This window comes from Mirounga angustirostris, unplaced genomic scaffold, assembly GCF_029215605.1.
Source record: "Mirounga angustirostris isolate CCGP_5_RB_7025 unplaced genomic scaffold, mMirAng1.0.hap1 SCAF_10, whole genome shotgun sequence".
NCBI lineage: Eukaryota > Metazoa > Chordata > Mammalia > Carnivora > Phocidae > Mirounga > Mirounga angustirostris.
This window is the reverse complement of record NW_026991718.1, coordinates 72,334,007-72,361,080: the sequence shown is the minus strand read 5'-3', so window position 1 is coordinate 72,361,080 and position 27,074 is coordinate 72,334,007. Positions and strand designations below refer to the sequence as shown.

Genomic DNA, 27,074 nt, shown 5'->3' with positions numbered 1-27,074 from the left:
CCCAGAGTTTAATTGAGAGGGTTTGTTTCCCTTCCCATGAGATCTGAGTATTCCATCTGAAAGGAAATGGGGAGTGAGGACTGGCCTGACTAATGATGCCCTGAGTGCTGCGAGAGGCCAGAGGGCCGGGGACCTTAAGACTGTGACCAGCGTCACCGAAATTTCCAATGCGGGGGGTACTGCCTGTTTTGTTTACACACACCACCTTAACTTCAGTTTCTCCTCTTCCTATTTTGTCTTTAGATCTTATGATCAATGGATAAAGTGGGGAAGATGTGGAATAACTTCAAATACAGGTGTCAGAATCTCTTCGGTCACGAGGGAGGGAGCCGTAGTGAAAATGTGGACATGAACTCCAGCAGATGTTTGTCTGTGAAAGAGAGAAACATCAGTATAGGAGACTTGGCTCCTCAGCAACAAAGCAGTCCCTTAAGAGAAAATGTTGCCTTACAACTGGGATTAAGCCCTTCCAAGAATCCTTCAAGGAGAAACCAAAACTGCGCCGCTGAAATTCCTCCGATTGTTGAAATAAGCATTGACAAGGATAATGATTCATGTGTCACCCCAGGAGCGAGACTTGCAAGAAGAGATTCCTACTCTCGGCACGCACCGTGGGGTGGGAAGAAAAAACATTCCTGTTCTACCAAGACACAGAGTTCATTGGATACTGATAAAAAGTTTGGTAGAACTCGAAGCGGACTTCAGAGGAGAGAGAGGCGGTGTGGTGTAAGCTCCGCGCACGACACGGACAGTGTGTCCAGCAGGGCGGTGGGAAGCCGCTCTCTGAGGCAGAGGTTGCGGGACACTGTGGGCTTGTGTTTTCCCACGAGAACTTACAGCAAGCAGTCAAAACCCCTCTTTTCTAATAAAAGGAAAATACACCTTTCTGAATTAATGCTTGAGAAATGCCCTTTTCCTGCTGGCTCAGATTTAGCCCAAAAATGGCATTTGATTAAACAGCATACGGCCCCGGTGAGCCCACACTCAACGTTTTTCGATACGTGTGATCCATCCTTGGTTTCTACGGAAGATGAGGAAGACAGGCTTCGCGAGAGAAGGCGGCTCAGCATTGAAGAGGGGGTTGACCCTCCTCCCAATGCACAAATACATACATTTGAAGCCACCGCACAGGTTAATCCGTTATACAAACTGGGACCAAAGTTAGCTCCTGGAATGACTGAAGTGAGTGGGGACAGTGCTGCAGTTCCGCAAGCTAATTGTGACTCAGAAGAGGACACTACCACCTTGTGTCTGCAGTCACGTAGGCAGAAGCAACGTCAGGTGTCTGGAGACAGCCACGCCCACGTTAGCAGACAGGGAGCTTGGAAGGTCCATACGCAGATTGATTACATACACTGCCTTGTGCCCGACTTGCTTCAGATTACGGGGAATCCCTGTTACTGGGGAGTGATGGACCGTTACGAAGCAGAAGCCCTCCTCGAAGGGAAACCCGAAGGCACATTCTTGCTCAGGGACTCTGCACAAGAGGACTACCTCTTCTCCGTGAGCTTCCGTCGCTACAACAGATCCCTGCATGCCCGAATTGAACAGTGGAATCACAACTTTAGTTTTGACGCCCACGACCCATGTGTATTTCACTCCTCCACTGTAACAGGACTTTTGGAACATTATAAAGATCCCAGTTCTTGCATGTTTTTTGAACCATTGCTTACTATATCACTAAACAGGACTTTCCCTTTTAGCCTGCAGTATATCTGCCGTGCAGTAATCTGTAGATGCACTACATATGACGGAATTGATGGGCTCCCTTTACCATCAATGTTGCAGGATTTTTTGAAAGAGTATCATTATAAGCAAAAAGTTAGAGTTCGCTGGTTAGAACGAGAACCAGTCAAGGCAAAGTAAACTCTCCCGCCCCCAACGGGCATTAACTAGATCTGCTTTTATGTGCATCAGACAGTACACCTATAGCAAGCACACGTATCAGTGTTAGGTGTTTTTCAGTGCAGTATGTAGGCTTAGTGTCAGTATCTGTCAGATGCGATCTGCTGTTACTTCCTCAGATAAACATGGTGCCTATTGAGACAACAGAGGACAGAGCTACAGGTGTTCGGTAAGGCTACAAAGGCTACAAAGGCATTTTGTCAATTGAGCGAACGGTTTGGTTTGTAATGACTATTGTAACTGAGTGAAGCAACTCGGGGGCATTTGCTATGAAGAATTCTATTTCTTACTGAAGAACAAATTATTAATATTAGATGAGTATTTCAACAGTGTGACTAATGTTTGAAATTGTTATTTTTTCTAAGAATTTTTCTATAACCTTCCAAAAGTAGCGCTGTTTGTAGTTACTAAAAATCAAGCTTTGGAAGTCCAAAAAATAAAGACTGCCTTCCTTGGAGAAAAAAGAAAAATGCAATTTTCTGGCCACAAGGGCAGAGTGCAGTTCACTTAAGTGTTGATATAGTTTATAGTCAGTCTCTTGTCTCTTCTGCAGAAGGTACTGTTAAGCCAACCAGGTTTTCTAAATAGTTGCTCTTAAAAGTTCAGGCTTACAAAGTTGGTGGTAGAATTTTATTTCAAGGCCTTAGGTATTAATTTTTTTGAATGAGTGCTTTAACTTAAAACACATTGGGAAGAGCTGCAATGTAGTCCTGTGTGTGACTTCTTAAGTTAGTACGTGCGGTCTACTCGTTGATTAGTTAAAGTTGGATCTTTTCCTGTGCCCATGATGCGTTTGTGAACCATGAAGAAAGTGAGACTAGAAGATGCCCAGACAAGTCCAGTGATAACAGCAGTGGTATGCTGATGTTGAGATGATTGTTAAACTGCAGTGAACAATTTGGATGGCACTGTTTAGCTCTTTGTTGTAAACGCTCATAGCTGAATCGCTTAAATACAATTTATAGAATTTCAGTGCAGTTAATTTCTAATGGAAAATCTGAAACCCTAATTGCAGATTTAAAAGGTACTGTACAACCGTTGTATCTGTAAATAACTTTACTTAGCACCTTTTTGTCACTTAGAATAGTATGCAATACTACTTGAGTGAGCTATTTTGGAAGTAATACCAAGTCCTAGTGTTTGCTTCTTAGTATTGAGCTGAATTTACAGTTCTGTCCTAGACATTTTGCACTAGTCAAATCCATTCTTGTGTCTTTTTGTTAATGTGCTCTGTACCACTGGTGAGTGCTCCTTGGTCTCCTTACCTGCTGCTACAGAAAGTTCTTTTACATCCTGATGGCTGTTGCCAAGGCTACAAAAAAGAAAAGCTATATTTGTATGCAACACTAACCCTTTGACTGCTAATGTACGTTTCTGCTTGCTGTGCCTTGTTATGGCTGCTTTTTTGTGCTAATAAAGTATGTTTGGTGTTCTCCTTGTATATCTGCTGTTTTATACATTTGCAACAATTTCTCTTGTAAATGGAACGGTATGGGGTTTTTCAGTGAGCATTACCTGACAACCTACTATAGTTAATGCAGAATTACTGTACAGTCTAATATTGACTTACTCTCGGTAAGCTAACTCTAAATTTAATGCTACTCATCTTTCCAATTGTAATCACATATACCGTGGAACAGTATCTCTAGTTACTGCAAATTACTGTACAGTTTGGATTATAACACGAAACGAACAGAGAAATATTGACTAACCTATTGATTTCTCTGCTTGTAAATGGAAAATTGAAACTATCAATGACATGTTATAATAAATGAATATCTTTAGCCTTCCACTTCATCAGAAACAAGTTAAATGAAGTCTTGTGAACTGATAATACATCAGCACCATTTATTGGTTTGGGGACCATTTTTATTAATCATAAATGCCCAAAATGTAGAACTTTAACCAAAGACTTGTCCATTTTTAAAGCAAAATGGGGATTGAGGGGACTTATAATTCCTGTTATTTCTAATAGAAGTCCCTGAAGAACATATACCAAAGTGTTCGAGAACGTCATCCAAACCTACTTTAAAGCATTATGTGCAATTAAGTTGTTATGACGTAATTATATTGCGTAATTGTTGGGTCCGTTTTCTTGATAATGTATCTGGAAAATAATCTCTTGGGAAAAAAAAGTTCTTACTGATTATTGGAGAAAGATTATATATGCAAGCAAGATCTTGTTTTAAAGAGGAAACTTGAAACTCCAAGAAAGCACTTGATGTTTTATATGCTTGTAGCAAATTGATGTTCTAATTGTAGTTTTATAGAAAATATTAATGCTTTTATGTATTTCAGAACTTTCATATGTTAAATGGAAATTGTTTTAAATGTGTAAATATTTGAGTTTTATGTAAGCATGTATACACTGTGCTAAAAGTCACATGTTTCAGTTTGTGTGTAATATTAATATGCAACCTTTGGTTTAAAATTTTTTTCTTAAAAAATTAGTGGCTTATGTTTTAAAAAAGAAAAAATCACCAGCATGAAATTGCACCTTAGTCTATATTCACTGTGTCTTTTTCTGAATCCCATTGTAGCCTGTCAACTAAATATTTGTTTTCATGGTCTTTTTGAAGTGCATTTTAATACAAACCAGGAAATTCTTTAGAAGTTTGGACACATCTTCATAGTAAAGTAATTAACCCAAGGAAAGGTTGGTCTGATTCCTATCCATTCTCATTCTTTCTTGCATTCATTCATTCATTCATTCATTCTCTCTCTTTCTCTATCTGTGTATATCTACATACACACATGCACACACATATATATACACATATATTTATACATTTATGATGTTCATATTACTTTAAACAATATTGCCATCTGATTTAAAATCATTTAGAGGCCTTATTCTATATATATATACTATCCTTGTACCATTCAAATTTGGTTATCCACACCTAAAGTTTAGTTTTGCCAATACAGTCTTATTTGTAATACAGTCACCTTACAACAAGAAGGCATGCATCAGTATTTTCTGGCTAAAACACAGTAAAAAATTTTTGAGGAAGAAACAGCTTGGTTTAAATATAGTTATTAAGAGACATTGTTAAATGTATATTTCTTCTCAACAAAAATTGAGCCCAAATAATCATACTCCACAAACTGCTCTCTGTTCTTATGGTCCATTGGAAGGTTTATGTAAGATTTATAATGGCTTGAGCCATAAAAATTGAAAAACTTGAATTCTGTGCTTCACTTTGACAAAATTCAGAGTTTATAAGCCTTTTTACTTGACGTTTTGATCTGGTTGCTATTCATTTTTATCTCAAGTTTCCATTGCTAGCTGGCACTAAACACTAGTTTGGTCAGGTTTGCTGAGATTGGTCTTAGTGGACTAATCCTTTATTTTTGTAGCAAAGAAAGCTATAAAGCTGCTTTTTGGTAGAGGCACAAAGGCTGAGAGTGAGTCAGCACTCTAGGGCCATCTCTGGGAGTGTGTTAACACAGGGAAACTCACACCAGTTCCTCCACTTACTCTGTAGCCCAGCACAGGCACACAAAGGGCTGACTTCAAGGTGAAAAGCCTCCAAAGGGGACAGTAATGTTTAGTGTGTGTATACATAAACACCACGTAGCTATGAGGCTCAGGCTCAGGCTTTTTTTCATAATTTTGCAACAGTTGATACAGAACACAGACTTTTAAAATGTGGTATGTTCTAAGAAGATTTGGGGTTGGAGTTTTTGTGGGAGGTACTTGGTTGTTGGGGTTTTTTTGAGGAGGGTGGAGTGGAGGAGTTGCCATTGTAAAAAGTATCGATCATTCAGAACAGCTGTTTTCATGCCCAGGAAGCTTGAATGAATATTTAGATTCAACCACTCATTCACAAAGATTTATTGAAGACCCATGTGCCGGTCACCATCTTAGGTTATACATTGGGGTACAAGACAAAGTTATAGGGCATTGGGGAACAATGACCTTAAAGGATGAGAAGAAGATCACCAAGATCAAAGAAAAGAGCATTTTGACGAACAAGAAAACTAAAAGTCTCAAAGTAGGAATGAGCTTATAAGACGAGAGAGAACACAGTAAGACTGGAGTCCCGTGAGTGGTGGGGAATGGCAGGTGATAAGGTAGAGTGGCAAGGACTGTGAGCCCATAGAAAGGAATTTAGATTTTATTCTGAATGTGACGGTAAGCCCTTGGACAGTTTTAAGCAAGGGAGTGACATGGTCTGCTTTCTATTTGCCTAGTAGATAGAAAACAGGCTATAGTGGGATAAAATAAGGGAGACTATTGCAGTCATCTAGGTGAGAGATGGTGAGAGCCTGGACTGGGGTGGTAGTTGTAGGGAGAAGTCAGATTCAGGAGACCTTTATTGGTGGTGAAGCTGATAATTTGGTGATGGATTAGATGGGACGAAAGAAACAATGACCGATTTTTGAGCAAAGGTGGTGATGCCATTAGTTGAGATTTCAGAAAACCAGTAGAGGAGCGAATTGGAGGGTGTAAATTGAATTCTGCCTTGGATATGTTGAGTTTTGAGATTCCTGTTAATTACCCCAACAGAGACATTGAGCAGGCGGTTGGATATATGAATGTAGAATTGGTGTGGGCGGGGCGGGGGCGGAGGGAGTCACTATATGGATAGTATTTCAAACCAGAGACAGGATGGCAACAGCTAGGAATTTTACATGGGATTAAGTATTTCTTTTGGGGGAGAGAGTTATGGCAACATTTATCTTAGTTTGTCAATTCATGATTCTGTATCATTAGATATTTTTGAAAATCTAAAGGATTTGGTAGAGGTAGAGGATTTTGCCTTTCAAAAAGTTTTTAAATACTGAAATCATAAATCTTGCACTCAATTTTAAAATTTTATCCATGCCAAATTTGATTGTCATGCTTCCCATGTCAAATTAGCTTGTGTATCTTTCTTAGTGTAGATTTTTATGTGAGAAGTGCAAGTTCGTTATGGAATGTTGAGGAAGTACTGAAGATTATAAAGAAATCAGTGCCCCCCAAAATTTAAGAAACAGTCCATATTATCATTTTCTTTATCATTTCCCATCACCAACCCCAACCCTGCCGCTCCTAACTTCCATTTTTGTAATCTTCCAAGAGGTGACTGCTGTTAACATTTATTATGTTCCCTTCCATTATTTTTTCATGAGTTTTTACAGCGGAAGGTCGAAAGTTTATAAGATATAGATACAGATAGATGCTAACATAAAGAAAAAGGAAGAGAGTTGTAGGCCTCAAATTACTTTGAGAGGGTATACAGATGTGCTCCAGATTCTACTCCTTACCTGATTCAGCAGGGACCTAGGCTTCTTACGTGCCTTCAACTCTTGAGGCAGATCATTCAGTGGTTAGAGTAACCGACAGCGCAAAGGCCCAGTCACTGGTGGTTTCTTAAAATAAAATTTCAGTAGGAGATCCCTTGCCTCATGGAACTTCTAAACTAGGAGGGTACACAAACAGACACAGAAATGTGTAATGATGAGAATATATTGGAAATAGACCAAGCAAAAAATTAGACAAAACCTGCTTACATACTTGATAAGGAAAAACAGAGAAATGACCCAAGTGGAGGCAGGGTGATTTGGTGTCAGGTCTGTTTGATCACAAGAATGTCTGGTAATTGGACTTAACCCCAGGGCGGGGGGATGGAGAGGCCAGGTGTGGAAATTGTAGTGGTCACTAGCAACTGATGAGGGGCAGTACTGAGGTAGAAGGATCTGTTGTTTGTGACATTTGAATGTCTGAATCTATCTAGGTTCTTAAGCAAGACAGTATTAGAAATTATGCCAGCAGCTGTAAAATGGATTATAACCGGGAGAGATTGGAGGCAGGAAGCCCTGTGAAATTTGCCTCGATCAGATTGCTAGCACTGGAATTAAACTGAGGAGTGCATCTGAGAGCAGTTGCAAGAGGAAAAAAAAAAAAGCATATTTTGGGGTAAAGAAAGGCAAGCAATTTGCTTGCCTAGGAGATTTTGAGTTAAATTTGTCATAGTTTCTCCAAATTCAAGCGAATCATATGGAAGCCAAGCTAGTATCTCCCATTTAATATAATCTGCATCCTATCTGTTTTTAAATTAAGCAAAATATGGAGAGTATATTTTTGAAAGGCACATTTTTAATGCAAAAGATGAATAAATATTTGATCAAATAAGGAAAACTTCATCACTCCTAGATGCACTTTCATAGAGAAAATGGGGAAATTAAAATCTAAAGGAACATCAAAAAAATTATCTGACAAAAATGCTAAAAGGATGGCAAGGTGAGATTGAAGAGGGAGTTAGTGAATTTAACCCCCCACACGCTATCGTGACTGATGTAGGTTTTTTCGTTAATTTTAGTAAGTGAAAGCTGCACTGGATGTTTATTTCGTAGGAATGTATAATATTACCACCCGACATTTCTTTCTCTAGGTGTTTACTAAGCATCCCTTTCTAACTGTAAACCCAAGATTTTAGGGAATTTTTTTAACTTCAGGTAAATTTATCATTACTCTAAATGGTTTAATCTTTTCTCATCTGTTTTAAAATACATACAATTAGGCACTTAATCCTACCTTTCATTGCTCCTATTTTTAGGATGAATTATTTGAAATTTATAGGGCTTTTCTTAAACCCCTTAAGATACTTTTCAAATTGAACAGTAATAATTATTTAAAACTTTGTTATCTAATTCTGTAAATATTTTGTAGGTGCCCTTGGGTGCAATTGAGACAGTATTGAATTTTTTTTTAATTTTTTTATTGTTATGTTAATCCCCATACATTACATCATTAGTTTTAGATGAAGTGTTCCATGATTCATTGTTTGTGCATAACACCCAGTGCTCCATGCAGAACATGCCCTCTTTAATACCCATCACCAGGCTAACCCATCCTCCCACCCCCCTCCCCTCTAGAACCTCAGTTTGTTTTTCAGAGTCCATCGTCTCTCATGGTTCGTCTCCCCTTCCGATTTCCCCCCCTTCATTCTTCCCCTCCTGCTATCTTCTTCTTTTTTTCTTTTCTTAACATACATTGCATTATTTGTTTCAGAGGTACAGATCTGTATATTCAACAGTCTTGCACAATTCACAGCGCTCACCATAGCACATACCCTCCCCAATGTCTATCACCCAGCCACCCCATCCCTCCCACCACCCCCCCAACTCCAGCAACCCTCAGTTTGTTTCCTGAGATTAAGAATTCCTCATATCAGTGAGGTCATATGAGACAGTATTGAATTCTAACGACATTGCAGGAATAGAGAAATATTTTGGTATAGTAATTCCAACATTGTGGATGATATAAATTTGCAAATCCTATCTTTCAAATATTGTCTTAACTTAATAGCAGTCTCTTCCTGGATGATGATAAGATTAGAAGGCCAGTTGATTTCTAAAATTTGGCTATGCTAAATTCTCATCCTTCCAACAGTCAGAGAGTCTGAGAGGCAGTATCGTTAATTGGTGACATGAGCAAAACAAATATAAGGGTCCACGTTTGATCTATAAACACTTATGTCAGAGGCTGGGTGATGTGCTGAATACTGGAGGGCAAGCTGCCAGAATAGCTTCCAGGCCCAGCAAACCATATATAACCTGGTGCAGCAGATCGATTATTCTGTAGGACATAGATTTACCTGAGCTGCCTGTGTCTAATCCTCTACGTGTCTTTGATACCTGACCTAGAGGGGTTAAGTAGCTTGTCCAAGGTCACAGAGAGAGTGAATGTCAGAGCTAGATTGAAACACAGGTCTGAGGCCAGAACTGAAGCCCTTAGCTGCTATACTTTTTGGATACTAATCTGGTCAGTCAAATTGATGTTTCTTCCAACACTCATTTTTTTATTGACATCTCAAGAGGACAGTAGATTTCCAACAACTGATAAAAATAGATTCTAAACCATTGGTGAAAGTGTTGAAAGAAGAGGCCACGAGAGTCTCCTTATTCCTATCTCCAGTTCGTTACCCCTGCCTGTTTCTCCAACTTTTTCTAGCACTACTTTGCCCTTACTCACTGCTTTCCTGTCACACTGGCCTTTCGATGGCTCAAACACTCCAGTCTCTTTCCTACCTCAGGGCCTTTGCGCATGTTGCTCCCTCCTGAAATTCTCATCTCCCCATTCTTCCACATAGCAAGATAGATTCTTTTTATTCTTTACACCTAACCTTAAATGTCACCTCCTCAGAGAGACCTGATCATGCCATTTAAAGACTTCCCTCATATTGTTCTCTATCTCTGCCCTGCCTTTGTTTCCTTCATAGTCTTTATTACAAAAACTTGAATATATTTTGAGTTTTGGGGTTTTGACTCTCCCTCTTGAGAAATTCTGAGAAGAGAGACCATGTCTGTTTTGTTTGCTGTTCCATCCTCAGTGCCTAGCAGAGTGCTTAACACAGAGTAGAAAATATTTGTTAAATGAGTGAATGAATTAACAGTCCACTTGTATTTATTTCTCCACTTTACTGACCGAAATATCACGAAAACCTTATTACATGTCCTTCTAAAGTCTAGACTGCTCAACCAGTTTATATAATCTTTTAAGTTATTTTGTAATATGAGAGAAGGTAAGGTTAATCTGACATGAATTGTTCTTGGTGAGCCCGTGCAGGTTCCTGGAGATTACCACTTTCCTTTCTAAGTTCTCATGGGCCCTACATTTAGTAATCCATCCCAGAATGTTGCCCAGGATTATGTCAAGTTCATTGGTCTGCAGTTTGTGGAACCACCTGTTTCCCCTTTTTTAAAGACGGGAATCTCCTTTCTCTGGTCTTCCAGCGCACCTTCCGTTTTCCTCAGCACCTCTGATGCCTCAGCCTTCAGAGACCTTATTTGGAGACTCTTAGTTCTCTGGGAAAAAAATTAACCTAGGCCAGGCTATTTGAACATATTTATAGCAGCTGTGTTTTTTCTAGAATCTCTTCACCCATTTGGACCATGAATGCCTTCTTGCCAGCATTTATTCTGCCTTTTTCAGAAAAGGCAAAGTGTAATAGGAATCGGATAACTGAGCTTTCCCATCATCCATTAATATTATACCACTGACTGTTCCTTCATTTATCATCTCCTTATCTCATGTGTAACTAAAACTGTGTGTATGTGTTTAAATCAAAATACTTTCCTAGTAGTAGGTTGGGTGTCTTTCCCAATGCACTTGGATCGTCTTTTTAAGTATGCCATAGTTGTGTAGCAAAAACAGGTGACTCTAAGATAGTTCCTCTTGAAAAGCTTGCCCTTTAAGATGCAGTGCAGGGGCACCTGGGTGGCTCAGTCGTTAAGCGTCTGCCTTCGGCTCAGGTCATGATCCCAGGGTCCTGGGATCGAGTCCCGCATCGGGCTCCCCGCTCAGCAGGGAATCTGCTTCTCCCTCTCCCTATCCCCCTGCTTGTGTTCCCTCTCTCGCTGTGTCTCTCTCTGTCAAATAAATAAAATCTAAAAAAAAAAAAAAAAACGCAGTGCACCACTGTAGTCATGCTAAAAGTACAACTAAATATTTAAAGGAAGGCGGAGGAAGATCTTTCATTAAAGGAGAAAATTGGAAATACACCAAATCTGAAACTTTAAAAAGTTGTTTCTGAGTATAATACAAATAGTATAGATACAAAAAATGTAGATTGTGTTTTGTGCCTGAATATTCAGAATACAGGGCCCTGTGAGTGATAAAATCAAATAGACACATCTCTAGTCCCCCCCTTCATTTGTTTCCCTAATTTTGTTTTCATACTTAGTGTCCAAATCATCTTCCTCCTGCATATGCTGAGATTTTTTTAAGCATGCATGTTTTTTTTTCTTTCAGTTTTTTGGGTAGCTTCTAGTGAGTTCCAATACAAAAAAGGTGTATACATAAAATAAGTACAAAAAAGAAGTGCTTTTATACTAACACCTTAAAGCTATTTAGAACTCCAGTGAAGCCACAAAAGAATGCTGCTTTGGAAATGGAGAAACATTCCAAGTATGGTGTGGTGTTTTCAAGTGGATTGTGGTTATAGTCTCAGTTCACTGAACCAAACCTCTAGTGGACTGATGCAGGATCACTAGTCCTTCAGTCCTTATGAACTGAGTGAAGAGATTCAAGGGGACTCAGAAGTTCATGTTTGAATGGAAGAAATGCAGAGACTGTGTTCTCTCATGGTTTGGGCACAAAGCTGTCCATCCAGGTAGCTTTAAAAAAGAGACAAGAAAATAATCCGATGGCCTTGCTGTGATGAATGGGGAAACCCATGAGTAAGACCCAGGACAGATGAACGCTGGAAATACGAAGGCAACAATCATGGAGTCGGAGGTAACTATGTGAAAATACAGACCCTGGTTACATGGTGCTAAAAGTCATTAAAAAAAAAAAAAAAGGTAGAGGGCGCCTGGGTGGCTCAGTTGGTTAAGCATCTGCCTTCGGCTCAGGTCATGATCCTGGGGTCCTGGAATCGAGCCCCGCATCGGGCTCCCTGCTCAGCCGGGAGTCTGCTTCTCCCTCTGCCCCTCCTCCTGCTTGTGCATGCTCTCGCTCGCTCTCTCTCAAATAAAGAAGAAGGAAAACAGTGCCCTTGAAACCTTGTATGAGATTTGATGAGATTTTAGGGAGTTGGCAGTTGGTGGGATTGGAAAGACCAGCGTTCAGGTTCAGGAGTGTGTCATCTTGGTCAAGTCAGTTTCTCTTGGCCTTTGCTGCTTCTTGTCATGAACAAAACACTGTGGCCTTCTTGAAAGAAGTTCTTTAGATAGCATTTTTCTTCTAAAGAATTCACATTTATTTCAGAGCTGTGTAGCTGTTGTCAGATTTTTTGGGTTGTGCTTCAGCTCAACTACCTACTACTAAATAGGTAAGCTTCTTGACTTCTCAGGCTTGGCTTCTTCATCTACCTTATCCACCTACCTTCTCGTGGTGTAGAAATACTATGTTGAATGGTCCTTGAGAAGTCACAGCATAGTGCCTGCCATGGAGTAAGTGCTCAATAAATGTTGTGATTGTTCTCTTTATCCTTACATCCATCATTATTATTCCATTAGTAGAAATACAGAGCTGAAACCTAGAGCACCTTACCAAATTGGTCTTTTTTCTGCTGAAGGCTGGATAAAATGTAAATTCAGCCCGTAGTTCTCCTATATACTGTTGGTTTAATGTGGGGTTTTATTGAAGGACACAGTCAAAATGTTGAAACGTGATCTCTAAATCTTCACAGGGAAGAAAATCTATAAAACTTCTTGCATGGAAAATTACTGGGAAGCAGATAGAATAAAGCCAACAATAATTCTGTTCAGATTTTATTTCAGTGCTCATAAGATGTTCCAGTCTTCCACAAAGCAAAAGAATTATCCTTGGATTTAATAGAAGTATAGTTATTATAAATTTAGTTCATGTTTTTACATCCTGGTAGAAATGTGGCAGTACACATAGAAAAGTTTCATTAATTCTTTTTCTCCAAATGCACCATTCCATGTTATAATCTTGGCTGTGACTATAGGACCCGGGGACACACACACACACACACACACGGCATGGGGAATGACTCCAGTGTGCCCTAAGACGTATTGCAGCCATCTTGTACCACCAACACAAATGATCACAACTGTGTCATCCTGTGGGAAATCCACATTGTTATCCCTTGCTGCCTGGGACTTTGAAAATGAATGTGGCTCCTTTCATGATTGAGATTTCTGGAAAAATTCCCTAGTGTCTCCTTTTGTCTAATTAGTTTGGCACCTCCACATTTTACACATGGAATCATTGCTAGCTGTTACTATGGCCTTCTTGAGGGCAAACACCTTACCATTATGTTTCCCAGCTGTATGCCTAGTGCCCAGCTCACTACTTGGCTCATGGTAGACACTCAGTAAATATTTGTTGAAAGAATGAATTAATTTTCAAAAATAATTTAAGTATCTATTGTGCATATATTTTAAAAGTATAAAACATGGTCTTTTGCCCTAAAATTTTGTTCTCTTCAATTTGAAAGAATTGAAAAACAAGATGGCATTGTGTAACTTCTAGTTTTACCTTGCCTTATGTCAAAAACATTAATAAAAAGTCATTGTGCTTTATTCTAACCTTAAGACTTAATTAGCTGACTGCCTTATAGTAAAAAGTCTCTGATTTTGTTAACTTTGAAATTGAGACTCAAACTTTTTAGGCCTTATTGCATCATTCTGCTGATTATATGCCCCCTTTAAACGATAAAGAGACTAGGGCACTTGGGTGGCTCAGTTCGTTAAGCATCTGACTCTTGGTTTTGGCTCAAGTCGTGATTTCAGGGTCTTGAGATGGAGCCCCGTGTTGGACTCTGCATTTAGCACGGAATCTGCTTGAGACTCTCTCCCCTTGCCCCTCCCCCCACCGCCCCCCTCTCAAATGAACAAGTAAATCTTAAACAAAAAACCATAAAAAGACTGCATTCACATCTTCTGATTCTAGAAATGCTAGAGGTTTAGAAGACGCTAGTTTTGTTTTGAAGTTGAAGTGCCCGCCATTTGTTGAGAAGTGGGGCTCATATGACCTGTAGTGTAGCCATGAAAAGAGGGAAGTGCTTCTACCTCATTACCAAAGTTTTTCCTAAAAAAAGAGACCAGAGACAGTGGGACATAAGTGAAGGACTGCATAGCTGTCACTCCTGCATGTTCCTGGGTGTGGCCATCCAGAGTAGTACTTTCATTCTCTTAAGGCAAGATGTTTAGAATCTTGTCCTTGGGACCCACACTGGAGCAGTTTCTAATGGAATGTTCTGGAAACTATATTACACTTTTGAGGAATGTCTCTGAACACCATAATTCAGATCAAGCCAAGGAAAGTGGTATTTTGACTTCCAGTGTCCATCTTGTGCTTGCATCCTGGCCTGGGAAGCAGTGTGTATGCTCTTCAGAGCAGGGGGACATACTTCTCCCAAGCCTGTCAGCACGGGAAGGAAGGTCAAGGTGAATGGAGGTATTCCAAAACAAGCTACTTGGACTGGAATTCTAAGAATTGAAGCTCAATTCCACCTTAAATCATTGGATTCTTCTTTGAGTACAAGAAAGCTAATACCACATTTTTTTATACAATCAAACCAGAAAAATTCTGAAGAGAGAATAGTCCCCATCTCTTGGGTGATTCCAGTTCTTTCAGGTAAAAAACTTTATATAGTGTTTAGTCCTGATAATTTTATTCTGTGATTGAAGGAAAAAGGATAACATTGAGTGACCCAAGATACACTTAACTTGAATTTTTTGGTTAAATATATTAAGTGACTAAAAACAAAAACCTTGGAAAAAGAATATCTCTCTACTTAGGAGGTCTCTTTGTCCAAAAAATGACTTCTTCAAGAAAAGACATATCCCAGCCCTTATAAAAGCTCTGCTCTAGGCACCGTCAGACATTCAGGTATAGCAATTCTGTGGCTTTTATCTATGCTATGTTCTCTTTTCTCTTTCTGGAATTAATTAGAAGAACCACCTCCCTCCTCTAACTGATGCATGCCTCAGGTCACTTGAGCCCATTTCCCTAAAATCCTAGGTTCCTGTCAGTTTAGGGCAATAGCTCCTAAACGTTTTGGTCTCAAGACTCTATCATACTCTATAAAAGTATTGATGACCCCCCCAAATCTTTTATTTGTTGATTTATCAATACTTACTATTTTAGAAATTAAGACAAATTAAAATGTATTTTTTTTTAAGATTTTATTTATTTATTTGACAGGGAGACAGCGAGAGCAGGAACACAAGCAGGAGGAGTGGGAGAGGGAGAAGCAGGCTTCCCGCCGAGCAGGGAGCCTGATGCGGGGCTAGATCCCAGGACCCGAGGATCGTGACCCAAACCAAAGACAGACACTTAAAGACTGAGCCACCCAGGCGCCCATATATTTGTTATTTTGAAAATAATAAACCCATCATACATCAACATAAGTAACATTTTTTTTGAAATATAAATGTTTTGTAAAAATTTAGTGAAATGAGCTGCATTGTTGTAATTTTTTTAAAGCCTCTTCAATATCTGGCTTAATAGAAGACAGCCAGCTACTCTTATCTGCCTCTGCATTCAATCTGTTGCAATATGTTGCTTTGGTTAAAACATATGAAGAAAATCTGGCCCCATGTAGATATGTAGTTGGAAAAGGAGAGGAGGAATTTAATAGCCTTTTCAAATAATTATGGATATTCTTCAGTTCTATTTTCTTCATTTTCTTACTTTGGACATAGATGCCGCAGGGCTGGATTGAAAGAGTGAGTCTTCTTGTCTCTTTGTTCTCAAGCCACTGATCCACCCGTACAGATAATAAAAATAACCTCTGATTTTTTTTATTTTCGAATAAGGAAATCTAAAGAAACATTTTAGATACCATTTTTTAAATTTGAAAATTTTCTGAAAAAAAATTAAAATTACTGCAAAAAATAACAATAAAGTATACTCATTTCTTGCTGAGTTTCCAAAGAGATGCAAGGAAAACTTTGGGATTTCAAAACAATGCATTGGACAATAATGAGGTTGTCGAAATTATAGCAGGTATAAGGAAAGATAGTGAGAACATAGTCCAAGTACTGCAAACAAGCTGGGTTAATGTCTGAAAATACGCATATTTATACCCTCAACCTACCACCTTAGAAAGTTCTAGAAAACACAAAACACACATTCCATTACTTGCCAGAGCAATGTCATTATACACCACATGTCCTCTGGAAAACTCCACTATATACTCATGAGAGAAAGAAGAAATAAAAAGCAAATAATGTCCTAATATTATTATGAAATAGTTTAGACCCCACAGACCCCCTGAAAAGGTCTTCGAGCCCCCAGGAGCTCCCACACTACACTCTAGGGAGCCAACTGTTTTGAATGAGTTTAAATTATCTTAAATATGCCAAGTGGGGTAGAGGGGTGGGGAGTGTGCTACTTTTCCCTTGTTTGATGCACCTGTAGAGCCTAAAATTGGATCACAGGAGTTGCTGATGCTTTGAATGAAATGACTGGTGGCTCCCGAGGTTAACACTTCAAGAGTGGTGGATTCTAACTTGGATCCAGTGACTCCTTCCACCTTTGCAGTATGACTCCAGGAGCCCATTCAGTAGCTAGAAATAGCTGCTTTGCTGATTGGAACGTGAATGAACTTAAATTCCCACATTTCGCTCCTCTAGATCCCTCCACAAGGACTAATTTTCCTTCAGATAGGAAACAGTAGCAGCCAGAAATGTCTGTATGTGGCTGGAATTTAACCGCTTTACATATTGAACCGACCTTTTAAAGGAAATTTCCTTTGGTTCAATACAAAATATGTGAGTACATACCAAGCACCCAATACTATCTAGGCACTTCAGGGAATAAAAAATGTACATATCCCTATTCCTCAATTATTAATTTTTGCAAAGGCTTGTATATAAAACAAAGGATTTACAAAAATGTATACGTGTTGCGCCAAATGTAGGTTATGAGCAGTGAGAATAGGGATTTGGGGTTTTGCAAAAAAGGTGATAAATAGAGGCTGGGTGGAGGGCCTATTTCAGGGGATTCGTGATTTGGACAAAGGCACTGAAGCTGGAAGCTGAAGCCAAGCCTGAGGGATTGGAGGTCAGTGGGACTATAAATATTTGCACACAGCCACATCCAGCAGTGGAGAGGTGGAGGGAAAGGGCTGGAATTTCTTCTTCACCTTCCTACCCTCAAACTGCCTTTAGTTGAGCAAGGAGGATAGAAAGGGAACTGAGAGAAATGGGGGAGGCAGCACAGGGAGGTGGGAAGGAAACTCCAGAGTGAGTAACAGCCAAAAAAGATAGTCGAAATGCAATGACCAAGAATATAAGGGTACCATGGTCTGTGGTAGACGAGATGCACCAGCTAGATCCCAGAAGGAACCTGCTGCCCATCTAGGGGCAGCGTGGGCAGTAGTCGGCTTCCCGGGGCCAGCTCCTTCAGGGTCAGCCTCAGCAGCAAGGAGCCGCCATGTCGAGGCCATGCCCTTCCAATCGGTAACAGAAAGGCAGGAATGTAAAGGCACAGGCAGCTATTTTAATTTTTTTAAATTATTTCTTTAAGTAAACCAAAAAAAAAAAAAAAAAAACTGGGACATCTGGCTGGCTCAGTTGGTGGAGCATGCAACTTTTGATCTCAGGGTTGCGAGTTCAAGCCCCACGTTGGGTGTAGAGTTTACTTTAAAAAAAAAAAAAAGGCAGAGCAATTTTAGACGACTCTACTTTAAAAAAAAAGAGGCAGAGCAATTTTAGACGACTCTGGGGGACGGTATTTGCTTCAGAGCTCCCTGCTGATTGGCCAAGACCTCACTGCCCTGCAGCTTCTCCCTTTGTCCCATCCTTTCTCCCTCTTCCCATCACAAGTGTGGATTCCTAAGAGTAACTTGCACCCCAAGTCCTGCCTCAGTATCTGATTCTGGGAAATCTAACCTGTGACATTCTCTCATCCGGAGCTGAATACCTATATGTGCGTGTGTGTGTGTGTGTGTGTGTTTATGTATATGGCTATATGCTTATGGATACATATAATATTTATTAATTACTTTCCTCCATTCAATAGTACACTGCCCACCAATAATCAGCAAATTGTGTTTTCAACCTGTTGGCTTATTTATTCTAAATACAGCTATTTTTTCCTCTAATACAGATCTTTGTTGCCAAAAAAAATTTTATAATGGCAAAGTGTTTTATTTTTCTCATTCATCCCAATGTCATTTTTGCCCAACTTTGGGGTATTAAAATCCTCAATACACATCATTTGTTCAGAATAGCAGGGTAAGACATAAACAGATGCAATCAGCTAACTTACTGATCACTGTGGACATTAGCGGCCACTTGCAGTGTCACAACTGTGAATGTTAACACCAGGCTCTCCAAACCTGATCAGGAGATTGGATGCTGCTTGCTTAAAACGGGACCCACAGGACAGATACTCAGCTTCAGATCCCTGCACCCAGCATCATTGTTTTGGCCTCAGTAGTGTTCATCATAAATATGAGTAGTTCTTGGCAAGAATGGAATGTATTCCATTCGAAACTTCAAAACTATGCTATGTGGAAGGTTGAAAGCCACTTTCTCATCAGACAGATGGGCAGATGAGCTGGTCAGATTGTGCTGGATCTGTTTGCAGGGAACTCAGGCCAGGTCAAGACTTTTCTGAAAGACCCTCCATCAAATCAGGAGTTGGACGAGAGGGTCCCTAAGCCTGTGCTGTTTTGCTACATAGGTTATTTTGGGTCCTGATAAGTAGATCAAAATGGTGATTTTTGTGTTTTATTTTAGGCAAGGCTTTTTGTGTAAAACAACAAGCAAATGTAACACCCCTAAAATTCATCCTGAGAAATAAGCATTACATTTCATGGAGCCTCAGGTTGGGGGACAACCCTGGGCTTGACTGTGAGGCAGGCAGAGGCCACGGCCAACATTCTTCCCGCCTCTCCTGTCCTTGCCCTGGCCTGGTTACTCAGGCCTGCCTTTCCCCCAGCCCGCTCTCTCACCTCAGCTCCTGGGTATCACTTCCACAGGCCACTGCTCCACTGACTCCCCAGGACCACGAAATGCAATCCAGATCCCTTAAGCTGACCCACCACAGCCTCTGTGGTCTGACCACTGACCACCTTCCCACCCCCCTCTGGCCACTCTCCCCCACAATGTGCTCAGCGCGCCAACCACTCTGGGATTCTCACAACCCTGAACACCCACTCACTCCCTCAGCCCTGCCTCCTCGCCTACTGTTCTTTGTCCTTTTCCTGCCCTTCCCTCTGTCCACTCAGCCCCATCTGCCTGGCAAAGCACTGCTCAGCCCCAGGCCCCATTACCCCCTCTGTTGTTTTCTCTGACACCCACCACCCACTCCGGGTTCCCTTTGTCTTCTGGCTATTCCTCCATCGTAACAGATTTGCGCATTAGAGCCTATTGATTTTTCATTCTGGACACTTCCGCCAATTGTGAGTTCCTGAAGAGTAGGAACTGTATCTAGTTCACCTTTGTGTCACCAGCCCTGTCTCAGTGCCTGACATATAGTCAGCATGTAGGAAGTTGAATAAATGGATTCCCTGCCCCACCCCCATGCACATGCTCCAACTCTACTAAAAGAACTGGTTATGTCCTATTTTGTTTACTTACTTTGATGTCTTTCCTTCTGGTCAAAGCATCCCCAACAAATGGGAGAAGTCCAAAGAGTGCTTTCCAGACAAATCATGCCAACCACAACGCTCAGCATCTGTAAGTAAGTAGTACGACCTCACTGAAATAAGGAATAGAGCCCTACTAACTGGCAATACTCTGCCTTTCCTTTCTAACCCATTAGCAGCAATTTCAAGAGAGTGAGAAGAGACATGGAGGAGGGAAAAATGGGTCTCTCAATGCCCGCAAGTCACAGCATGTGGGGAGGGGGCAGTCTAAATGTCGGTACCCCACCCCCCAAATTCCTATGTTGAAATCTAACAGGCAAAAGTGATGGTATTCGGAGGTGGGGCCTTTAGGAGGTGCTCAAGTCATGAGAGTGGAATCCTCAGACACAGGAGTAGTGCCTTATAAAAGAGCCTCCAGAGAGCCTCCTAGCATCTTCCGTCATGTGGGGATACAACCAGAAGTCTGCAACCCAGAAGATGGCCCTCACCCAACCATGCTATCACCCTGATCTGACTTCCAGCTCAGATAGTGAGCAATAATGTCTACTGTTTGTCAGTCACCCAGTCTGTGGTATGTTGTTATAGCAGCCTGAACGGACCAAATCAGGGGGCCTCCTGCTTATAGACCTGGCTAAGTATGACTCCCAGAGGATAAAAAAGGGATGATCTCAGCTCTTTGCCCAGCTAAAGCATGTCCAAGGGTATCCATATAGGACACTAAAAGGTAGAAGGAAACCCTGGGAAGGCGGGGTCGAGTGCTGGTATGAGCTGAAGTTGGTAGAGTTTCCCTCACCTGCAGGTTTCACAGGTATGATTGATGTCTGAATTGTCCAGGGGGGCTGCAGGGCGGGCCCAAGGGGAAGCCTTCCACTAGGACTGGGAAACACAAGAGGTGTGGGAAAATGTGTCTGAGAAGCTCATCAGGCACAAATGTATTCGCTGCCAGCCTAGGAAATTGTTAAATTCATACCGCAAGCGCCTGTTATTGAAAACATCCTGGTGAAATTGCCTGCTGAAGCAGAAAAACGAGCTTGGCGCAGCTCTTGAGGAAGACCATGTACTCATGTGTGAGCCACCGCCACCCCCTCTCCTCAGCATTTAGCATCTGTGCTTCCCGAGGCCCTGTGCCACTCTGCTCTGCCTGCTGGGTTTCAGCTAGGGTATGAGCTCCTTGACAACAAGGTCTTCACTGTCGCCTCCATCTCTTGTGTTGGGCACATAGGCGCTGCTCATTAGATGAGTGTCTAGTTGGATGGGAAGACTGAAGCTGATGCCCCCCCATGCAGCAGCATGGGGAGTCCGGCAAGAGCCAGACATACATGTTACCTCTTCTTACCCTCAACACAACCCTCTAGGGTGAGTGCTCTTATTATCCCCAGTTTACGGATGTGCACACTGAGGCTTGGGGAAGTGAAAGAAGCTAGTCTGAGGTCACAGAGCTAGAAATTGGTGAAGCTGAAACTTAAACTCAAGAATTTGCACTTCTGGTATTGCCTGAGAAAGACTCTACCAGACCACCCCCCGCCCTTGCAGATGGTAACTGAAAACTCTGAACAGAATACAAACGACTCCAAACTAAAGTAAAAGACAACTATCTGAAGGCACTGGTGAGTGATCAGAAGCAGGCAGATCGTGGTGAGGAGGCCATGCCTGTGGGAGGGGAGTTGTGTGGAAAGAGGGTCCATTTCCACAGCTTCCTGGCCGTCGACTGGCATGGGGCGCTGGGGGTGCTGGGGTCCCTCAGCATGGCATATGGGGTGCTGGTAGACGAAGTGCTGTCTTTCCGGGATGTGGAAGCCTGGGGAAGCACACATGCTGGGGGAGGATCCCCAGATTCTGCCTGCCTCCCTCTCTACCGACCCCTGCATCACACATGTGTGGAGCAAAGCCAAGCAGCCCTGCAGAGGACAGAGGAGCTCAACTGATCTCAGAAGTGCTGGCCAGGAAAGAGTCGGTTGCAGCTGGAGTCCAACAAAGATACGTGTCCGCTTTAAAAGAGAAAAAGAAGAAAGGAAGGAAAAAAAATTTTTAAAGAAAAAAGACTCATCAGGATAAAATAACATAATCCAGAATCCAGAGTCTCTATACTTTACCCTTGATAATGTCCAGGAATCTAAAAGTACCCAATGTACCAAGAACTAAGAATATGGAACACATTCTCAAGAGAAAAGAATATTAATAGCAAAAAAACAAAAAACAAAAAACCCTGAGCTGAACTGGATGTGGAATTAGCAGACAAGAACTTTAAAGCAGTTATCATTGTAACTATCCTCAAAGAAGTAAAAGAAAATATGCTCACAATGAATCAAGACAGGAAATTTCAGCAGGTAAATAGAAACAAAAATAGATACTCCTCGATCTACTGGATAGAAAAATCTACTGGATAAATTTAACAGCAGAATGGAGACAGAGAGAAAAGTAAGAGAACCTGAAGATAGATCAATAGAAATTATCCAATAGGAAACAGAGTTTTGGTTTTTTTTTAAAGATTGACAACATAAATGGAGCCTCAGAGATCTCTCAGATAATATCAGCCTAAAATACGTGTCGTTGAAATTCCAAAAGGAAAGGAGAGAGAAAATAGGACAGAAAAAAAATACTTGAAGAACTAATGACTGGAAATTTCCCAAATTTGATGAAAGCATAAATTTATAGCTTCAAAGTATTCAGAGAACATCAAGCAGGCTGTGCTAAAGCATATTAGGGTCAAACTATCGGAAGCCAAACATAAAGGACAAACCTTGCAGAGGTAGCAAGAAAAGAACAACATTTTACGTACAGGGAACAACACTTCAATAAGGAGCTGACTTCTCATTAGAAACTATGAAGGCCAGGAGAGAGAACAAGAGTTCTGAAGAGCTAAAAGGAAATCTATCAGCCCAAACATTTATAGTGGGCCAAAATATCCCTCATGAATGTAGGCAACATTAAGGACATTTTCGATGAAAGAAAACTAAGAGATTTTGACACCAGCACAAAGAAATACTAAAGGCAGTTGGGTTTTTTTTGTTTTGTTTGTGTTTTGTTTTTTTTCCCAGACAGAAGGAAATGATATCAGAATGAAACTCAAATCACCAGAAAGGAATGAAGCAGAAAGAGTAGCTAGGCGGCCTGAGAGCCCGCTTCCTCTGGGGGCCCAAGTTGGCCTCAGAAGTCAGAGACAAGACTGCTAGCTTCCCAAACGGCCAACGTCTATCTGTTAAAACTAAATGCCACTTACAATAGAATTTTAAAAAGCATCAGGTACCTAGGAATAAATCTAACCAAAACTGCTCAAGGAAAACTGAAACCACTGCTAGGGAGAAGAAAAGGAAGGAGTGGACGAGGCCATTGGAGCGAGTTTGGAGGACCCCCTTGGCAGAGCCTGCGTGGGCTCTGTGCCCCAGGGTCGGGTCCAGGACGGGGTAGAAAACGTTGGCCCCTCTTGCCACTCTCCAGCTCTTGAGTTTATGTTACCCGTCCAGCCACCTAGAGACAGTCCAACTGCTCTCTTGCTAAGTTCATACTCTAAATTTCTAGGCGGTTAGCCCACCCCTGAAACAATTAACCATAACCATAACCACAACCGTGAGTTATTGCACAGAGTAGCTACCAGGGCTGATTGCTGTTACCAAATGAGTTGGTGGGAGGCAGTTTCCACAAAGTGAGGGGGAAGGCATCTCATTTGGTATCTAGTACAACAAAAGGAGAAAGGAGATCCTGCTAGACTTTTTTGCAGGCAAATGCTGTGGGTAATAAAATATGGCCTCCAGGTTAAATATCTTTCCAGTAGGTGCTACCATTACATTTTTTCAGTGCCTGGCTATTTGCACAGCTCTTCCGTTTTGCATTGATCTAATAGTCTGGTGCAGTGAGCAAGGCAAGGGCGGGGGGGGTCGTATTCCCATTTCTGAGATGCTGGCTCATGTGCCCAAGGTGACCCAACTGTAGGAGGCAGCACCCTACCAGAGTGGGTGGGGAGCTCCCCCAGAGGCTGGCATGTGGCTTCGCTCAGCATTCCTACGGCATGCTGGAATCGGGGAGGTCTGCCGGACCCCATGCGCGTGGCCCCTCAGCTGGGGCCAGTCTGAACTATTTCAACAGTGGACAGTGCTGTCCCCCCGGGGTGCAGCGATCAAGCACCTAGATGCAGCCATCTGAGGCCCGAGGCAGTCCTGCCCACCCTGATTCCACGGCCCCCCACTACAGCTGGCCAGATTTCTACTGTCAAGCTCTCTTTACCAAGCTTATTTCCAAGTCCAAGTTCTTGCAAGTGGTTCTGGGGATGGCGACATTTGGATAGAACACTGGAACTTGCCTGGTGTCTTAGCAAGGACAACCACAGTGTCTGGCCTTGCTGAGACAGGACAACCTGGTGACGTGGGGCAGAGTTCAGGATCGAGTGCGACAGGTCCCAAGGCAATTTGAACATCTTAAAGCTCGGACCAAGTGGCCAACTCTGTAGGTTTTGTGTTTTTCTAGCCTGCTACAGCTTCCAAATATGTGATTTAGGATGTTGAAAACACTTGTTATTCCTGTGTTAATATGATGAAAGCAGGAATAAGAAAGTGTGGTCACTTGGAGGCTGTGTTGAGCAGGGCTGGGCTTCCTGCTCTCCCGACCCCAGGTTTGGTGGGCTGCTCTGGGGCCATGTCAGCTTCGGCTCTGGCAGAATTCTGTGACCTTTCCAGCAGTTCTGACGCCCTCCTCAGAGCTTATAGCCTGTTGCTTCCCAGGGGTGGTCCCAGGCCAGGGAGCAGCTCCAAGCCATCCTGGCAGGGCTGTCTGTGGTGCTGGAAGCAGGGGCCCTGCCCCAACTCCACTGACTCCAGATCCCTCTGGGCCTGGCCCTGCTGCTCAGCCCCCAGGGGAGCAGGGCCTGCCCTATGGATGGGAGAACTCAGAGTCCCGGAGGTGGCCTGGGCCCTCCTCATTGGGGGTGGGGAGGTTGCTCAATGTTCTTTCTACTCGAACACCTGCCAGTTTGTCATGTCCAACACCTGCAGGGAATTGCAACCTGTCTTGACCAGCATTTCACTCTAAACTTCTGTCCCCTCCCCCCAGGAAGGTGAGGATTTAACCAAGCAAATTATAAGACTCCTCTGCTGGAATCAGACATGAAGGAGGATCTTGAATAAGAGAGTCAGTTATGGATGCTTTGCTGTTATGCCCAGTTCTCCAAGAGGGCAAGGAGGACAATGGGAACTGAGGTTCTTTTAGCTCCTTGTTCAGGCCTTCAAGGTCTGAGTCTGGCTATTGCCACATGGAAACTTTTTTCTGTGAATTCTATAATATAAGGCCGATCTTATTCACTATCCAGTAGCCCACTCCCATGAGAATTTGCCCCTCCTCCCATTTCAGGTACAGTTACCTACCAGCATGGGCTTCTGACCTGAGGTTACCTCTCCTGAGCTGTGGCCTGATTAAAAAGATGATCCGGGCCATTCTAAGATTTCAGGATTGTAAGTATGGGAAACTGAGAGGCCACTGACATTTGGAAATGGGAACCAAAGCAGAAGGTTGTGGTGCAGAAAGGGGAGAGAAGCGCGTGCTTACCATGATGGTCACATGTGGGCTGAGGGCCTGAAAGAGCCAGGGGAGCAGACACTCAGGCAACCACAACAGCTAGAGGCCCTAGTTCCTGGAAAAAATGGAGTATGGCCTTAGCTCGGGATAGATTGCCCGTCTCAGGTCCCAGCTCCCACAAGAGCCAGTTGAGTCAAGCCTCCCGTTCTAGTGGTCACCATCCCTTCTGCATAGATCCTTGCACTAAACCCCCTTTCCTGAGCCACCTCAAGGGGAGGGAGTCTGTTTCTGAAACCTATCTGCTCATCAAGAGAAAGTTTAGATCATTTACATTTAATGTAAGTATTGATAATCAGGTTTATATCTGCCATCTTGCTACTTATTTTCTATTTGTCCCATCTGTTCTTTGTTCCCTTTTTATTCTTTTTTCTTCTTTTGCATTATTGTGCAATTTTTAGTATTCCACTTTATCTCCATTATTGACTTGCTAACTGTATCACTTTGTTTTATTTTTTTAGTAGTTTCTCTAGGGCTTAAAATAAATGTATCACAACCTACCTTCAAATAATATTATACTACTTCACGTATAATATCAGAACCTCCCAACCTCACATACTTGCATTTTCCCTCTGTTCTTTGTACTATTGTTGTCATACATTTTACTGCTGCATGTGTTATTAACACCAGAGTACATTCTTTTGCTTTAAATCATTATTTTTTTTGCAAAAATTTTAAATGAGGGGAAAAAAAGATCTTTTATTTTTATCCACATATTTACCATTTCCTGGTCTCTCCAGTCCTTTGTGTTGATCCAAGTTTCCATTTGGCACCATTTTCCTACTGCCTGAAGAACTGTAATATTTTTTAAGTTCAGGCCTACTGGCAACAAATGCCCTCATCTTTTCATCTGTCTGAAAAAGTCATCATTTCACCTTCATTTTTGAATTATATTTTTGCTAGATTTAAAATTCTGGGTTGACATTTTTTTTTCTTTCAACGCTTTAAGATGCATTCCACTGTCTTCTGGAGTGCATAGTTTCTAATAATAAGTCTGTGCTTAATTTTCTCTGTTCCTTTGTACAAAATGTGTCTGTTTTCTCTGGGTGCTTTAAAGATGTTCTCTTTGTCACTGTTTTTCAGAAATTCAATCATATTGTATAACACATTTGGATTTGTACATTTATAGTTCTCATCAAATTTGGAGGGAAAATATGGCCATAATTTCTTCAAACATTTTTTTTTTTTCTGTTTCCTCCTCTCTTCTTTCTGGAATTCCAATTTCATGGACACAAACCTGTTTGATATTATTGCACAGGTCACTGAGGCTATGCTGTACACTTAAAATGTATGCATTTTCTTACACGTAAATTAAAACTAAATATAATTGACTTAAATAAATGAGCTAATACATATAAGCCCCCCAGCACAGTTCGTGGCACACAATCAGTGCCTAATACATCTAATTTCTCATCTCCCCAGTCCTACTGCTTTAATCCCCTTCTGTGCTGATGCCTTTTTACACACTCTCAGCCTCTTACACTTTTCACACCCTTCTCCCTCTCCCAAATTCCTCCTGTCCTTCAAGATGTGGCTTAAATCCCTCCACCTGGAATGCTTCCTACATTACTCTAGGTCACAGTTCGGAACTCTTAAAGCACT

At 41.6% G+C, this 27,074-nt stretch overlaps 1 protein-coding gene across 8 annotated transcripts in view; it reads left to right on the top strand.

The window, feature by feature from the left end:
* SOCS5 (suppressor of cytokine signaling 5) overlaps positions 1-27,074 on the top strand; it is a 101,268-nt gene that overhangs the window by 54,156 nt on the left and 20,038 nt on the right. For 6 of the 8 annotated variants that reach the window (XM_064572526.1, XM_045885057.2, XM_064572524.1 and 3 more), the window contains one exon: positions 244-11,302. In XM_064572526.1, coding sequence (XP_064428596.1) covers positions 256-1,866 — 1,611 coding nt within the window. In that variant the 5' untranslated portion in view covers positions 244-255 and the 3' untranslated portion in view covers positions 1,867-11,302. Of the gene's footprint in view, positions 1-243; positions 11,303-19,928; positions 20,006-27,074 lie in introns of those variants that run through there. The other 2 variants (XR_010405707.1, XR_010405706.1) reach the window with 2 other exon arrangements.